The sequence below is a fragment of the Eucalyptus grandis genome, chromosome 2 (genome assembly GCF_016545825.1).
Source record: "Eucalyptus grandis isolate ANBG69807.140 chromosome 2, ASM1654582v1, whole genome shotgun sequence".
Taxonomy (NCBI): domain Eukaryota; kingdom Viridiplantae; phylum Streptophyta; class Magnoliopsida; order Myrtales; family Myrtaceae; genus Eucalyptus; species Eucalyptus grandis.
Window position 1 is genome coordinate 55,519,128 of NC_052613.1, and position 16,657 is coordinate 55,535,784.

The following is a 16,657-nucleotide window of genomic DNA, read 5'->3' on the forward strand; positions in this document are numbered from 1 at the left end:
AATAAAAAATAACTATTTAATTTTTGTTGATTTTGGAAACACACTGAAATAAAAAAGATGTTCTAAAAATGTGAACAATAGTGTAATTATGAAAACTTATGAATAATATCAAATGATTGATTTGACATTGTTATGGAAATTTGAGGATTAGATTAAATAAATTGAAAATTCAGAGATCATACTGAACAATTAAGAATAATTGAAAAATCAAATTGAACCGTATAGAAATTGATTTCAATCACCACCCAGGAGCAAGCTCCACGCTTCTCAATGAACTTCTAGCCGTACCCTTCCGCCAATCAAGTCCGATAACGGGCTTCCAACGAGCCTCCCAAGAAGTTTTTAGGAATTGAAGAATAGATATCTGCATTCCTCGTGATGGGCTGAGAGATTTGTTGCTCTATTTAAATTTATACGAAAATGGGCTACTGATAATTGGGCCGACGCTAATTGGGCCTCCAGTACACCGCATTTCTTAGGCTCGACACAGGCCCAAAAACAATAAAAAAGAACGAAAAAGAAAAGGGGGAGTCTCTGTGGCTTTTGTTCCTCCGCACTGTCTTGAGATTCAAGTAAGAGAGAGAGCTTCATAAACAGCTGCTGCTCCTTCTGCCTCCTCGTCGTCCTCCTCCTCCTCCAAAGCTCCGCGAAGAAGCGAACGAGGATCGAAACGGAAGAAATCGCAGAGGTTGAACTCCGGCGGGAAGAAGCATGAGCAGCATCGGAACGGGCTACGACCTCTCGGTCACCACTTTCTCCCCCGATGGCCGCGTCTTCCAGATCGAGTACGCCGCCAAGGCCGTCGACAACAGCGGGTCTCCCCCTCTCTCTCTCTCTCTCTCTCTCTAGATTGTTCGTTTTTTGGTTCCGTTTCTCTTCGGCTTGAATTTGTTACATTTGGGTTTTGCTGGCTGGTCGCAGTACTGTGATTGGCATCAAGTGCAAGGACGGGATTGTCTTGGTAGGTTTCTTCGCCGAATCGTGTTTTTTTTTTTTTCCTTTTTTTGTGGTGATTTTCTGGCCAATTCCATGCGATTTATGGAAATTGATGGTGCTGGTTGAATGTGTTGGGGCTTCGATTAGGGCGTCGAGAAGCTGATAACGTCGAAAATGATGCTGCCCGGTTCCAATCGGCGAATCCACTCCGTCCATCGTCATTCCGGCATGGTACTTTTGCTTTACTTCCTTTTAGCTACAGTTTGGTCTTCTTCATTATCCGACTAGGAAGATGTCAACGCAGCAAATTTTCTGCACTTTCTTGCTGTCGACTGAGCTGCGGTACAGCCTCTATGGCTTTTCTACACGTATCGTTTCTGGTTCTTTCTTCCTGGGTCTGAAAAATCTGTGCTTGAGCATTTGACACTTCAAATTGTTGCTCGCTGTTGCTTGTCAATGTCTAGTTTGGTGTATCTAAGATGTGACTTCTATTGTGTAAATTGACAGCAAGAAGATACTTTTAAGGTTTATAACATGCTAACTAAGCTGTCTATAAGAATGCCTTTTCATGTAGGATTTGATGCAAATTATAGGGTTGGACGTGTTCACCTTGTTAGATGGATTATTACTGTTTTTCCTGAGATCATATGTAGATTCCATCCATATGATTAGAGGGAACTTGCAAGTTTAGGAAAATCTTTTACCATGATACCACGAAATGACCAAGGGCTACCATATTAATCCGGATGGAAAAACTATGATTGTTGGAGCACATTTTGAAAGCGCTAAAATACATTTTCGAGGTTGGTTAATATGGTTTGTTTAACACCTCATACTTTGCAAGGTGAAAGGACCATATGGTACATTTAAGAAGCTGCTGATCAAGTGAACATCATTTTTTTTACTTCCAAAAAGAGTGCTGTGATTTTGGTAGCAATGAATGTTTTAAAGGCATCCTTATGCTTTTGTAGTCTCTTTTAGTTAAGACTGATCAAGTGTCGAGCATAAGCCCGTATCCTTTTGGGATGATTTTTTCTTAGAAGCTTTTGCCTTCATCTTCTGTGTAATCCCCTTGTATTGCGTTTCCAGGGTAATTTGTTAACTATGTTTCTCTCTCTCTCTCTCTCTGAATCAGGCTGTTGCTGGATTAGCAGCAGATGGGAGACAGATTGTTGCCCGAGCAAAGGCTGAGGCAACTCAATATGATGGGTTTGTACTGGATGCACACCCACTTGAAACCTTTCTCACTGTGGAGCTGATTATATTTATCAAGAAACAGCTTTATGAGTTTATCTCCTGTTTTAGCAACTATTTAGTCGTTTGTTGGTCCTTTGGTGTGATTTAGCTCCATATTGAAAAGGGTTTAAATTTCTGGAGCACATGTATCATTGAGGCTGCAAAACATGTGCAGTGACGATTATTATTAGAAAATATAGAGGATTAAAGTGATGCATATGTTGTTTGGTAAATCAAAATCTTCTGGCTCCTTTTTGTGGCTTTCAGACATTTTCCCGTTGTCAGTTGTGGTAGCTGCTTAGAAGTAGAATAACTCCTCTCAATGATGTAGTTAGCTGTAAAGAGCATCTCTTTTCTTTAAGGTAGATTAGAGTTCAAGCATTGGTGCAACTTTCTTCATGAACATATCTGAGCTGCATAGTGGTCTTCTGGTAGTCTTTCATGTTCTTTTTGCGTAAAATTGTAAAATTGTGTTAGAGCAAGTGACTTTTAGATTGTTCTTGAGCATATACAATTGGTAATATTGTAATCAAGCTGAAGATATATCAATGAATATGTGCTGATTCTAACTTCTAATCATCTTCTAGTCCTCGTCTTTGGATTCTTAAGTAAAAATAAGCTATTTATTGGGCTTGTGATTCAGATAGTTGTCTAACTGTGTTGAATTGTGGAGAATGTGTTGCTTTAAGTTGTATCGCTGACTAGCTTTTCCTTGTGGATTGGATGGGTTGCTAACTCATCATCGTCATGTCCTCAATTGCAGTGTTTATGGTGAAGCCATTCCTTTAAAGGAGCTTGCCGGACGTGTTGCTAATTATGTGCATCTGTGCACCCTCTATTGGTGGCTCAGGTAGATTAATGACACTTCTGTAGTTGCTCGTGCTCTTTTCTACCTCGTGCCTGTGCAGCTGTGCTTGGCTCCTTTTCCTATGAGTGCAGGATATTTAGATTTTTGCTATCGTTTCCACAGGCCTTTTGGTTGTGGAGTTATTCTCGGAGGTTATGATAGAGATGGACCTCAATTATACATGATTGAACCGTCTGGTATTTCCTATGTGAGTGGCCCCATTTCAAATTCTCATGTTTTTGTTTCACATGGTTTCCTCTTAAGTTGTTCATCAGAAATTAGCTGCTACCCTGCCCATAATTTGCTTTTATATGGTTACGTGTTCGATGTTTTTTAATGTCACTGGTTCATTTTGTTATTCACCTTGTTCTGAACATTCTTACCCTTGACTTTCGTCGTAGAGATACTTCGGGGCTGCAATTGGCAAGGGAAAGCAAGCTGCAAAGACGTAAGTCTCTTGCTCATTTGTGCAGGAAAAGTGTTAGCAATTAAATGGAAAACACATGAAGTGAGATTTCTGTGGCTTTATTTTTATGTGTCTAACTTCTGCAATGATATCTTTGAATAAATAGCATTTCAAACTTTTGTTAGGGCTGGCATCATAGATGTCCTCGGTTCCCTTTTACAAGACTCTGTAGGTTTGGACTGTGTTTTAGATTTAGATGGCGGGCGTCTGAAACTTGACTAATCATTAAAACAATTATTTATTCAAATACAGTAGGTTGTTCACTTTCCAGAAAAGTACAATAAGGCTGTGTATGTAGTTTTTATTATTTAATTTGTTTTGATATATCTATTAATTTAGAATATTTAAATTGGACACAACTATGCTGGTTTTGGTTTCCCTTGTACTCAATGTACAGGTTTTGGGGACATAATTACGTAATTGTTATCTAAGGGTGCTTGTTTGAGTGCCATTACGTCTTTTTTTCGACCACTTGAATGCCATGACTTCTAAAAAAATGTGTACTTAAGTGCCATAATTTTCAATTGATCATTTGAGGGCCATAGCTTTTTAAAAATGTTCACCTAAGTGCCAAAAATCCGACGTGGCATGTCACTTGTGGTGACCATTTTCAAAAGTTATAGCACTCAAGTGATCGATTAAAAAGTTATATGACATGAGCACCAACGAAAGTTATAGCAATTGTGGCGTCCTTTTCCCAATTATGGGACTTCGTTTGAAATCTTGTCTTGGTTTGGGGCAGGTGTAGCTTATGTTTTGTTTCAAGATTGGGCTAGGGTCAACTGTCCCAAACCTGCTTGTTGTTTTCCCTCACTTTGTTTTAATTGATTACGGTTATATTCATGATTAATGGGTTTTGGGCTTGGGCCAGCGTCAATTGTCCCAAACCTGCCCGCTGCTATCCCTTTATTTGATTGATTTGGTCCCTCTGTTATGAAAATCTCTATGTTGCGCCCTTCACATAATAATCTGGAGTGGCTTTGTGACCTATTAGCAAGATTCACGCTATGTCGTTGCCAATTTTATTGACCTGTTATGACCTGTGGTAATGAGAATTTAATATTTTTGCTGGCTATTGAAAGATGTCGTATGGGAGAGGCACAAATAGGGGATCAAAGTTAATCTTTTACTCTTTCATTTAATGCTTTTCCCTTTTTGCCAAGTAGAACTTTGGAGCCACCATATGATCCCCTGGTTCTAATTGATATATAAGTGGTAAACTGTCATTACATCTATATAGTGCAATTTTTTCCTTCTCTCTCTCTCTCTCTTTTTCTTGGGGGGAGGGGGAGGGGAGGGGAATTAAAGAGTTCATTTTTATATCAGTTTGACAGCATCACTTTTATTTTTGATAAAAAAAAGGGGTACCACTTGTGTTCCGCTATGCTAATCTATTTTAATAATCTTGATGAAACAACTCTTTGAAGGTTTTATTATCTAATGGGACTTAATTGGTGTTAACAGAGAAATTGAAAAGTTAAAGCTCTCAGAGATGACGTGCAGGGAAGGAGTTATTGAAGTAGCTAAGATGTAAGTTGTCCTCTAAGTTTATGTCTTATATTGCGAATGCCGTAAACTTTTTTTCTCATTTATTGCTCAATTTTGAGTTTCTCTTAATTTATCCTTTGTAGTTTATAACCTGCTTCTTTTCTGTTTATATCATTGGAAGCTGTTGATTAATATGTTGAAATATATCCCTTTTGTACTGTTTCTGTTTTGACGTCCAGTGAACCTGAGTGCACCATAGATTATTTAGTTTTTGCCCTCGGGCTTTGGCTTAGTGAGTTGCTTGAATTAGAGTGTAATTGCATGAGATTGAACTTGCGGCCCAACTGCAGATGAAGTATTAGAATCCCCATAGAACTAACCCATTTTGAGGGAAGCAACAGGATCAATTGGCTGGAACTATATCTTCACCGAGCATGAGTAGTTAACTCACTTGCCCAATTACTAATTATAGTGGTATTAGAAATTGGCTGACCCAGGATTGGCAACTGTGTGTGGTGAGGGAGAGAGGGTTTAAATAATAAGCAGGGAGATAGCCGTTTTTCCCCTCCCTTTTCTTTGTCTTTTTTTGGGAAGAGAGCATGTGAAGTTTGTTTTGTGGGAAATCAAGAATGGTAAATTCCTTATATACCTGGTTTGCCTCTGAGCAGCATCTACAAGGTGCATGATGAAGCAAAGGACAAGGCATTTGAACTAGAAATGAGCTGGGTCTGCGATGAGTCAAAGAGGCAGCATGAGAAGGTATTATTTTTATATCTCTCCATGCTTCTTTTCATGCACAGAAGGACGTCTTCTTCTACTTATACAATGCTCTCGGAACCGTCCTTGCTTTAAACTTGGATGTTGTGTGGCTGAGTCGCTCACCATTGCCACCCAATCACAGGTTCCTGACAACCTCCTAGAGGAAGCGAAGGCTGCAGCTCGATTGGCATTGGAAGAGATGGATGCTGATTAAATATTCGATAGGATGAACAACGCCCCTTTGATGCATGATTTCACTGTTGTGATATTGACGGTACGAGGGATGGTCTTTTAAGGAATTCTTTGGGTGGTTTCCTGCAATGGACAGTCAGAGATCGATCTACGTCTAAGTGAATATCTCGTCCGAGATGCCTATGGTTTTCTGTTCCTCTTCGATTTGCATTGCGGTCTCCTAAATCCGCTAAGTCATTTGTTACTGCAAACGATTAGCTAAATGTTCCTGTGTTTCTTGTGCTCTCTAGGTGTGCGTGCCGACTAATAGTTTCTAATAGTTTTCAAAAATAATTTGAAATTCCCAAAAGTGCAAATAGCTTGCAAAATCTTCTATTTAAATTTTTATAAAAATTTAATGTTGCCAAGTTTAATTTTAAGCATTTCCTATTTTCGGTAGTCTAACTTTGCCAATTTTTTTGGTACTTATGCACAGATATAGGTCCGGTTCATTCATAGCAATAATAAGAGTGGAAAGGTACTTAAGATCAAAATAAGCACGTAAAAATATGAGTATATTTCAATAAAACGCGATTATTTGAGAGGTGCCACTTTGCATCTGGCTTCACGTCTAAAGCTTATTACGTGGCAGGCAACGCGACAAGGTTTTGCCACGTGTCTCATGTTCATTGACAGGTACTGTTTCATTGTAAATTTTTTTAAAAAAATGGGCATATATATATAATATATGTATATATATAAAATACGTACATCGACTAGTATTGTCTCATTCAAAAAATGTGCTTTTAAAAGATTATTTAATATATATGCTTGAATGACGCAAGTTTGTATTTAAATAGCTTATTTAATGTAACCAAATGTAACTAAGAAATTAAAAATGAAGTAAAAGTGCTTAATTAAGCAAAACTTCCGATATACATATTTAGATTTAATGTGATTTTCGATCCACCTTTCGAAATCAACTTATTCTAACCATGGCTTATGTCATTGAAAGCAAATTCATTTTGCAAAAAATTGCTTCTGTGACAACGGGGTGCAAGGGGCACGACATAATGGACAAAAACCTCAAATAATTGTGCGTGTCCAACTTTAAGAAAATATTTTATTTGGTATTTTCCACTCTTAATAGATGATAACCTCAAATGATATAAACACAGAAACGTTATAGAAACTAAGAACAAAAAAAATTAAATTTGTCGCAAAATTTTAATGATCCATATATGTTTGCAAAGCATGAGTCACTTAAAATTGATTGTGCATGTGGGTACTATAGATCGTCTTTGACGCCAAAACAGTTTATAGATTGGAAAATAATGCTAACTCATTGCTTGCCCGCGTCTCCACGCCTAGGGTGCTTTGTTTTGGTCTATTCCAAAATAATGGCTAAATTAGGGTTTGGTCCAAATGCGCTCATTCTCCATAATGTTTAAACAACGAACGGACTATGATCCTGCTCGCGCATAGCTCCGCCTTGACCTCTATCTACCATCTCCGCGCATGTGCCGTCCCCCAGCTCAAGGTGCCCTGCAGCTTGCCAACGGAGCTCATCCATGCTGGCATTGGAGCCCCCGATGCTACCTGGACGTGTCCTCGATCGTGTCTATGGCAAGTTCGGCTTTCGCTAGGGAGGACTCTAGTACTGGTGGCGCATTCGCTCCCGTGGCCCTTCTTCGCATTGGCGCCTTATTGGTCTGCAGCCTTTCCTCCTTATTTGTCCACGACCTTACCTCGTTGGATATCACGTCGGAACAAGATGCCATCTGGGTTACAAGCTATTCTAGCGTTTCCTAAGCGCACAAGGAAACTGTTTCTCAAGTTAAAATACAAGTAATTCTAGAGAGACTAGTAAAGAGCGGCCATCTATCTTTATGGGAGATCCAAATGAAAGAAAAAGACAGCCCTAGGGAATGATGGTAAGTTCACCTGTTCGTATCTGTACATGGGAAGGATAGAAAGGTAATAAATTATGCAAATCCAAGATTTAAAAAAAAAAATCCAAAACTAAAAATTAAAAGTTAAGACGATTAAATTATTTTCTCTCGTCCAATTCCTTAGCCATATCCAAACATAGATGAACAGTTAAAAAGACTTGCAGAACTGCTTCTTCTGGATCCGTGACTTAATGTGGGTAACTTTTAGTGAAGATTCTAGCGAACTCCTTACTGAAGTAAAATGACTTTAGTGGTGTGTCTGTAGAAATGATTTGTCTCTTTCAATGACCAATTTGCATACACCGAGATTATCAGTGGTAGATTTATCATGGAGCGAGACCATAGAGGATTGGGAAGGATGGAGTTCATTCATGACGAGATTTGGGAAAAAAAAAAAAGACATTTTCTACGATTGTAGTGTTTTGTTTTTTGTTTAGCCGATCAACTCATACTTTGACAGCTTATTCTCCTTTTGTATAGGTCATATCCAGACGTAGATGAATAGTTAAAAAAATTTGCAGAGCCGCCCCTTTTGGATCCATGACTTGATGCGGGTAGTTTCTAGTCAAGATTCCAAAGAACTCTTCTTTGAAGTAAGATGGCTTCAGTGTTGTGTCTTTTGAAAGGATTTGTCCCTTTCAACTACCAATTTGCATTTACTGAAATTATCGGTGCTGCATTTATCATGGGGTGAGATCTTAAAGGATTCAGAATGATGTAGTTCATTCATGGTGAGATTAGGAAGAAAAAGACATTATCTCTACAATTTTAGGGTTTTGTTATTTGTTTAACCGATTAACTCATAATTTGATAGCTTATTCTCCTTTTGTGTAGGCCATGTCTAGACATAGATGAATAGTTAAGAAAGCTTGTAGAGCGGTCCCTTCTGAATCCATGACTTGATGTGGGCAACTTCTGGCGAAAACTTTAATGAACTCCTTTTTAAAGTAAGATCGCTTAAGTGGTGTGTCTTTAGAAATGATATGATCAATTTGCATCTACCAAAATTATCGATGTTGGATTTATCATGGAGTGAGATCACGGAGAATTAGGAAATATAGAGTTCATTCCTATTGGGGTTGAAAAAAAAAAGGCATCCTCTCTACAATTTTAGGGTTTTGTTTTTTGTTTAGCGGATCACCTCATGCTTTGACAAATTGTTCTCCTTTTGTATAGGGCATACCCAAAGGTAGATGAATAGTTAAAAATACTTATAGAGTCGCCCATTTTGGATCCGTGATTTGATTATAGTAGATTTTGGTGAAAACTCTAATGAACTCTTTTCTAAATTAAAATGGCTTCAATGGTATGTCTTTAGAAATGATTTATCTCTTTCAACAACCAATTTGTTTCTACAGAAATTATCGGTGCTGGGTTTATCGTGGAAGGATGGAGTTTATTTAGGCGAGATTGGGAAAAAAGACATCCTCTCTACGATTTTAGGGTTTTCTTTTTTGTTTAGCTAATCAACTCATGTTTTGTTTTGACAACTTATTCTCCTTTTGAATAGGACATATCAAAACGTACATCAACAGTTAAAAAGAACTTGTAGAGCTGCCCTTCTGAGTCTATGACTTGATGTAGGCAACTTCTAGCTAGAACTCTAATGAACCCATTTTTGAAGTAAGATGTCTCAGTGGTGTATCTTTAGAAATGATTTCTCTTCTAATGACCAATTTGCATCTACTGAAATTACAGTGCTGGATTTATTATGGAGTAAGACTACAGAGGATTGGGAAGGATAGAGTTCATTCTTGACGAGATTAAGAAAAAAAGACATCCTCTTTGTGATTTTAGGGTTTTATTTTTTATTCGGCCAATCAACTCATGCTTTGACTACTTATTCTCCTTTTGTATAGGTCATATATAGACGAAGATGAACAATTAAAAAAATCTTGCAAGCCACCTCTTATGGATCTATAACTTGATGTGAGCTGCTTTTATCGAAAACTCTAACTCTAATGAACTCTTTTCTAAAGTAAGATCGCTTCAATAGTGTCTTTATAAATGATTTGTCTATTTCAACAATCATTTTGAATCTGCCGAAAATATTGTTGCGAGATTTATAATAGAGTGAAATCATAGAGAATTGGGAAGGATGGAGTTAATTTATGGTGAGATTGGGGGAAAAAAATATTCACTCTGTGATTTTAGGGTTTTAATTTTCATACAACTCATGTTAGATAGCTTATTTTCCTTTTGTATAAGTGTCAAAGTGCCTAAAAGTTCTCAGCCTTGTATGTTGCTGTAATTTAAAATGTATTCCTAATCTCTCGGTTTTCACACAATTGAAGATTTTTATCTTGAGTGGTTATAGCTAACTAGACTAGAAAGTACTAGATCTCAATCTGGCTATAAGAACCCTCTAATTACAACGCTAAATCACATAAAAATGAATGGAGACTTTAGATACAAGTGCACATTTTATATATAGCCCTTGGAATACTCCTGGATACTCATTATTTCGGAACATTTCAGTTTCTCTTAAAACCCTAGTTACAAAGAAGATTCTAAAACGCTGGGCCAGGATACCAATCCATGCTATCTCAGCCCTACTTCTTTGCTCTATTGGGCTTGGGAAAATCCCTGGACCTGGATCTGGATCGGAGCGACTGAATTGATTCCACTACAAAGCTCCATCGCGTGGCGTCTTCTTCTGATTCCACCACCGTCCGTAGTAAAGCCAAAAAAGCAAATCATCACTGTACAATTCTACTCCCCGTCGCGGTCCATTGCTGTGAAATTTCTCTCCACCCTTGGCAACCAGCAGCGATGGCTTCAGGTCCGGCCTCCCCACGTTTGGGGTTCTTTGATCATCGGTTTTACTTGTCTTGGTCTGATCGGGGAACAACAATCGTAGCACTAGGGTTTGGTCCTAAGGGACGGGCGGATGTTGTCTGGTGTTGTGATTTTTTTTTTTTTTTTTTTGATGCGTTTCTTCCGTGCTGGAATGAACTGTGGGGGGGGAGTCCTGTTGGCGTCGTTCTTCTCGGCTTTAGCTGCCGTTTTGAGATCGTCGTCGGTTACTTTACTGGTTTGCTGGATTTCCCAGATGCAGATATGGAGGATTATGGTTTTGAGTACTCGGATGAGGAGCCCGAGGAGCAGGACGTTGACATTGAGAATCAGTATTACAACTCCAAAGGTATTTTTCCGATGCCTTTTGGGGCGACCTGGTCTGTTGGGCACTCCTTTTATCGTGTCCTTAATCGGTCTGTGTTTCGCATCGTTATGGTTGGGGCATTCTTTCCGATTAGGCGAATCTTTGTTGTTGGAAAGAGGAATGTTTTAATTCTGCCCATTTGACCGGTTTAGCAGATTCCGTGGTGCGTAGCTTTTAATGTGGGAGACGAATGATTTGCAATGCGGTCTGTGATGGAAATTGGATAAGACCCTAGTGTATTTTCTGGGAGAGTTGGGGAGCTGTGTCCCTTTACTGGTGACGTCCTTTAGATTAATGCTTGAGCATAATGATGTTACCAAAAGTGATGGGTGGAGATAATTTTAGTTAATTGCGCTTTTATTTAATAATTCGTTCGTTGGCCTTGTTAAGGTTTCCTATTTGTTCTTGTATCGACGGCAGCATGCTTCCGTTTTTTCAACTCGGGGAAGTTTTTGCTTTTAAGGAAACTTAAAATATCTATATCTATTCTGTTAGCAGAGACTTACATGATCAAATCGATATAATTTGCTTGCACAGTGCCCTCGATGTGTAGCACGTGCAAATTTTTTTTAATTTGTTTTAACTTTTTATCCCTAACGTAGCTTGACTGTTTGATTTTGCAATGTAGGCCTCATAGAAACTGATCCAGAAGGAGCACTTGCAGGCTTTGCTGAGGTTGTCCGCATGGAACCTGAGAAGGCTGAATGGTGAGTACTGTAGGTTTTTTATACTTGTGGCACAATCAATTTTGTGGAAGAAACTTTTAGTTTACTTCAAATTGCAAGTGAATCTACATGTGCTTCCTTCCATCAAGTCTGGAGATGGTGCAGACATAGTCAAGTTCACACACACAAAATAAAATAAACCTGAACTTTTTTTTAGCCAGCATTGAGCCCTCAAACCTTATATAACAGCTGAAACATTGAGAAGAAAGAATTTCTTGTATGTACCCTGAGTCAGCTTTCTTGAAATGATGCTTGACGGGAGAAAAACTACTCTGTGGTGAATTGGATGACATTGGTTTTATATCAATGAATAAAAAGAACGACTTGAGCAAAGTTTTTAGAAATTGAATGGGAGCTCTTATATAGGATCCATACAATTTCTCTCCGTCATTTTGTCTGAAGAGGTTAGGGGAAGAGCGTTGGAGTGTGACCACTTTCCTCTATGCAAACCACATGTTTCTAGGTGTTCTATAGTCATGGTTTTTATATTTTGCATGCGATGATTGTGGAGTGAGGAACAGTTAGGAGTTGTCTACTTAAATTTTATAGCTTTCAACTTTTCAGTTCATGAATTTCCCTTTAATACTTCTAAATTACCATGTGTACTACTGTGTTATTAATCGTTCTTCCTCTTGACTTGTTTTATAGGGGATTTAAAGCTCTTAAGCAAACTGTCAAGCTATATTATCGGTTGGGGAAGTATAAAGAAATGATGGATTCTTATAGAGTGATGCTTACATACATCAAATCAGCGGTGACAAGAAATTACAGTGAAAAATGTATAAACAATGTGATGGATTTTGTTTCGGGATCAGCCAGTCAGAATTTTAGTCTTCTACAGGAATTTTATCAGACCACTTTGAAGGCTCTTGAAGAGGCAAAGAATGAGGTCACCAATCTTGTCTAATCAGTCTCTGTTGCTACAATGCCATATTTCTTGTAAAATTTATGCTATTCATAATTCTGCAGAGACTTTGGTTCAAGACAAATCTCAAGCTTTGCAAGATTTGGTTTGATATGGGCGAATATGGAAGAATGAATAAGGTGCTATTTTATTGGATAGTATTAGCACAGTATGGCTGACATAATTTGTTGATGGCACGCTATGCTTATAATCTTCTGTGAACGAATAGATTTTGAAGGAGCTTCACAAATCTTGCCAAAGAGAGGATGGTACAGATGACCACAAGAAAGGAAGTCAGCTTCTTGAAGTGTACGCTATTGAGATCCAAATGTATACTGAGACCAAGAATAATAAGAAGCTTAAGGTAATTTCTACTTTTTCTGAGTGGTGCATCAAGGTTTTTTGAAACGGTTCATCTATTTATGGTTCGGACTTCCTGTAGATTTTCATCTTTATTTAATGTCAGTGTTCTTATCAAGCCAATTAAAGGAACTCTTTCAGCAATCAAGCAAGGACCATAAAAACTAATATTTCTGTTGATTGATGATCTATGCTGGTTGGCATTATTTTTGCACGTTTAAATCTTGTGTGGTATTTATCTTGGAAGCTGTCCTGTATATTGTCCATTTTTAAATTATTTTTGGATATTAAGTCATGAAATTATTGATGGTTGCAGCAATTGTATCAGAAAGCACTTGCAATCAAGTCAGCTATACCCCATCCAAGAATTATGGGTATAATTCGGGAATGTGGTGGTAAGATGCATATGGCCGAGCGCCAGTGGGCTGAGGCAGCAACCGATTTCTTTGAAGCCTTTAAAAATTATGATGAAGCTGGAAACCAAAGGCGAATCCAATGTCTAAAGTATGGTTTACTTATCCTTCCATCTTCTCTTGATTAAATTGCTGATGATTTCGATGGATTCAATAGGAATTGTTTTCATTTATCCTGTTGGATGGCTCATGTTGAAGCAAGTATGGTAGGCTTTTTGAGGGAAAAATAGGTTTCCCTTGACAATTTGTATTGGTTGGTTTGTTGTTATCAAGGCAAAGTGCATTTTGGTTATCCTTCCACTGCTAGTCGATGGATTGAACTGTAACTTTCGGGTGAGGAGAAAACTCTTTTCGCACGACAAATTAGTAGGAACACGGTAATGTCTTTGATGTTTTTGATAGAAGTATTAGACTGGGGACCTTTACCAAGACACCTTCTTATATGTTTGAAAGTCTTCCATTAAGAGAGTGGAAGAAACTAAAAAATTTAGGATATAAATGTCTCTTTTGTTTTGTTTCACCCGTTTCTATAGTTTGAACAGTGATCCTTGGCTACCCTGCCACTATTTGTGGTCTATGAACTATTGCCTTCTACAAGCATGAAGAAACCACTTAATGCTCAGATATTAAGAACAGAAGATATTCTTTTCTTATCTTACTGTTACTTTACCATTTTTGTGGAGTGCGGAGTTTGTACTTTTGTGTAACTTGAGGCGACTGTCTATTTGCATTATGTGGCAGATATTTGGTTCTAGCTAATATGCTGATGGAGTCTGAAGTTAACCCATTTGATGGCCAAGAAGCGAAGCCGTAAGTATTCTTTCTTCTCTCTACCTCCTCCCTCCCCCAAACAGTGCCTCTGTTCCTCCCTCACTTTTTTTAATGGTCTGGTACTGTGTAGGTATAAGAATGACCCTGAAATTTTGGCCATGACAAATCTTATAGCTGCATATCAACGAAATGAGATTCTAGAATTTGAGAAAATCCTTAAGGTATGTTTGCCTTTTTTGTCTATTTTTATTGACGATTTGTGCATGTGTTACACCGGTTTCTTTCTCCCTAAATTTAGTTACCACTGACACATTTTCCAGAGCAACAGAAGAACTATAATGGATGACCTATTCATCCGGAATTATATTGAAGATCTTCTGAAGAATATCAGGACGCAAGTATTGCTCAAACTTATCAAGCCTTATACCAGAATCCGCATCCCTTTCATCTCGAAGGTAAAGGCTGTGGTTTTAGTTTCACTGGTTATTGTATTCTTCAGAATCGGCATTAGATCTTCATTGCTAATATGATTTAGCTGCAGATTCACTTACATAGATACAAACTTCTAAGCAAGTCCTTTTTTTGCTAATAACCATAGTTATTTTTACTCGGTAAATGAATATGTTGATGATTATCTTTACTTGCATCTGCCTCTTTTATTCTCTCTGCCTTCCTCCGACGTGGCTTACTGAAACTCGTTACTTCTAGGAACTTAACGTGCCGGAAAAGGATGTCGAGCAGTTGTTGGTTTCTCTAATTTTGGACAACCGTATTGATGGGCACATTGATCAAGTAAATCGGTTGTTAGAGCGTGGTGACAGGTACCATATCATCTTTCTGGTGCACCGCACAATGTTACAAGTTATTTGTCTTTTATGCCAGTTCTCCCGTGTACTTGGATCTGATACTCTTGGATGTCTGTTTCCAAAATCCAAACCAGGTCAAAGGGAATGAAGAAGTACGCCGCCATTGATAAGTGGAACACACAGCTGAAGTCTCTCTACCAAACTATAAACAACAGAGTGTATTGAGTTTTACTGCTAGACGATTGGCCAGCTTTTTGAGCGATGTATTGTCCTTTGCTTGGGTCGAGGTTGAATTTTTTTTCTGCTTTTTTACTTTGGGAGTGGTGATATCGGGTGATTTGTTCAATAGCGCCCTCGGAAATTACTCTTTTTGATGTCGCCCTCAACATGGCTCTTCTTGTAATTGCACCCACATGATGTGTACAAAATGACTTATTGCAAGAGATTGATGGTGAGAAAAAGTAAAAGATGTTTGCAGAACAAATAAACTGTCCATTGCTCAGAAGGTTTTGGGAAATCCTCGCCGCTGTATCTCTCTTTTTCTCTTGCCCTGTTCCTTAGATGATTATGCTGCGTCATCCATCTTGATCTTTACTCTAAGCAGGATAAGGTGTCTCCGAATGGGAAAAGTTTTAAAATGATCATTCTGATCCTTTCTCTAGTCTTTCGACTGTTTCGGTGCGACAACTCATCATGTGAACCGCATTATCGTAAGAGAGAAATAGGTTGCTGCAATTATTGGAGATGGAGATTATTGGTGGGCCTGCATGAAGATTTTTGGGTCTCTAGTGAGGACGGTTCGATTCTCTTTAAACAACCACCGTCCATCATTGCGAGCTGGAGAGATGACCCAATTTACATGTCCCGGAACAAGGACTAAAGGGTCTTTCCGAACCCAATCAGTATGGCGAATGAATCGAATCCAAGTTTCACGGAGTAAAATTTGATTCGAATTCTCCTTTTACTAATGTTAAACGATGCACATGGGACAACTAGCACTAGCTAGCTCATCTGGGCTTCAATCATAATGGTCTTCCATCCGTAACGGAATATTCATGTCGGATCACAGAATTCTCTGGACCACTAGCACTAGCTCGCTCATCTGGGCTTCAATCATAATGGTCTTCCATCCGTAACGGAATATTCATGTCTGCACCACCTCTCGTCGAACCTACAAATTTGCAGTGGTAGATTCAGTAACTCCTTGAGAACAGAAGTGTCGGTCAAGTGGGTCTAGGTGGGATGAAGATGGGAGTGCAGCGTCGTCGAGCGGCTGAGACGAGAAATTAATGAAGATGGGGTTCGCCCGGACGAAACACATGGCGACTGGCAATTATGGAGAAAGCGACAGAACCGTAAGGGAAACGGAAGCGACCGGTCTCCGTGCAATCGCTATCGAACGCGATGTTCTCGTGCTCTGTAAGAAAGAACCCACAGACGGAGACACGACAAAAAAAAAAAAAACTTTGGTCCCGCCCAGCACAATCACGTGGATCGTGGACCGCAATTTTCACTCGCGCGTCTTCTCCCTTTCCTTTCTTCCATCTTTGGCTTCAAAGTTTCCACCTTTAATTACACAAAGTCACGTGCTGTAGCATAATCATGGTCGTTCCCCGCACGTTTGCTGGACGAAAGGCAAGCGCTTCTCCGCGTTCGATAC

The 16,657-nt window shown here is 38.8% G+C and overlaps 2 protein-coding genes across 3 annotated transcripts; both read left to right on the plus strand.

Annotated features, from left to right (window-relative positions):
• The first annotated feature begins 556 nt into the window (after positions 1 to 556).
• Positions 557 to 6,126, plus strand: LOC104433910 (proteasome subunit alpha type-3). The gene is made up of 10 exons (XM_010046807.3): positions 557 to 815; positions 922 to 961; positions 1,084 to 1,167; positions 2,072 to 2,145; positions 2,936 to 3,022; positions 3,143 to 3,227; positions 3,421 to 3,467; positions 4,950 to 5,015; positions 5,642 to 5,732; positions 5,875 to 6,126. The coding sequence occupies exons 1-10, from the start codon at positions 712 to 714 to the stop codon at positions 5,944 to 5,946; spliced, it is 750 nt and encodes a 249-aa protein (XP_010045109.1). The 5' UTR covers positions 557 to 711; the 3' UTR covers positions 5,947 to 6,126.
• Positions 6,127 to 10,481: 4,355 nt separating this feature from the next.
• On the plus strand, positions 10,482 to 15,502 carry LOC104433911 (COP9 signalosome complex subunit 2). Of its 2 annotated transcripts, none has more exons than XM_010046808.3 (12): positions 10,482 to 10,637; positions 10,908 to 11,000; positions 11,647 to 11,725; positions 12,392 to 12,632; positions 12,713 to 12,787; positions 12,877 to 13,011; positions 13,324 to 13,511; positions 14,162 to 14,230; positions 14,322 to 14,412; positions 14,512 to 14,646; positions 14,900 to 15,012; positions 15,132 to 15,502. In XM_010046808.3, the coding sequence occupies exons 1-12, from the start codon at positions 10,628 to 10,630 to the stop codon at positions 15,220 to 15,222; spliced, it is 1,320 nt and encodes a 439-aa protein (XP_010045110.1). In that variant the 5' UTR covers positions 10,482 to 10,627; the 3' UTR covers positions 15,223 to 15,502. The 2 variants fall into 2 exon arrangements, with proteins under 2 accessions (XP_010045110.1, XP_010045111.1); XM_010046809.3 differs by having other exon boundaries at positions 10,494 to 10,637; positions 10,914 to 11,000.
• The last annotated feature ends 1,155 nt before the right edge of the window (positions 15,503 to 16,657 follow it).

Bases quoted from the DNA above. Each gene is read 5' to 3' on its own strand.
- LOC104433910 (XM_010046807.3), top strand. From the start codon at position 712: ATGAGCAGCATCGGAACGGGCTACGACCTCTCGGTCACCACTTTCTCC. The intron at 1,168-2,071 runs GTACTTTTGCTT...TCTCTGAATCAG, and splicing joins TCCATCGTCATTCCGGCATG to GCTGTTGCTGGATTAGCAGC. The intron at 3,468-4,949 runs GTAAGTCTCTTG...TGGTGTTAACAG, and splicing joins GGAAAGCAAGCTGCAAAGAC to AGAAATTGAAAAGTTAAAGC.
- LOC104433911 (XM_010046808.3), top strand. The intron at 11,726-12,391 runs GTGAGTACTGTA...CTTGTTTTATAG, and splicing joins GAACCTGAGAAGGCTGAATG to GGGATTTAAAGCTCTTAAGC. The intron at 12,633-12,712 runs GTCACCAATCTT...ATAATTCTGCAG, and splicing joins TTGAAGAGGCAAAGAATGAG to AGACTTTGGTTCAAGACAAA.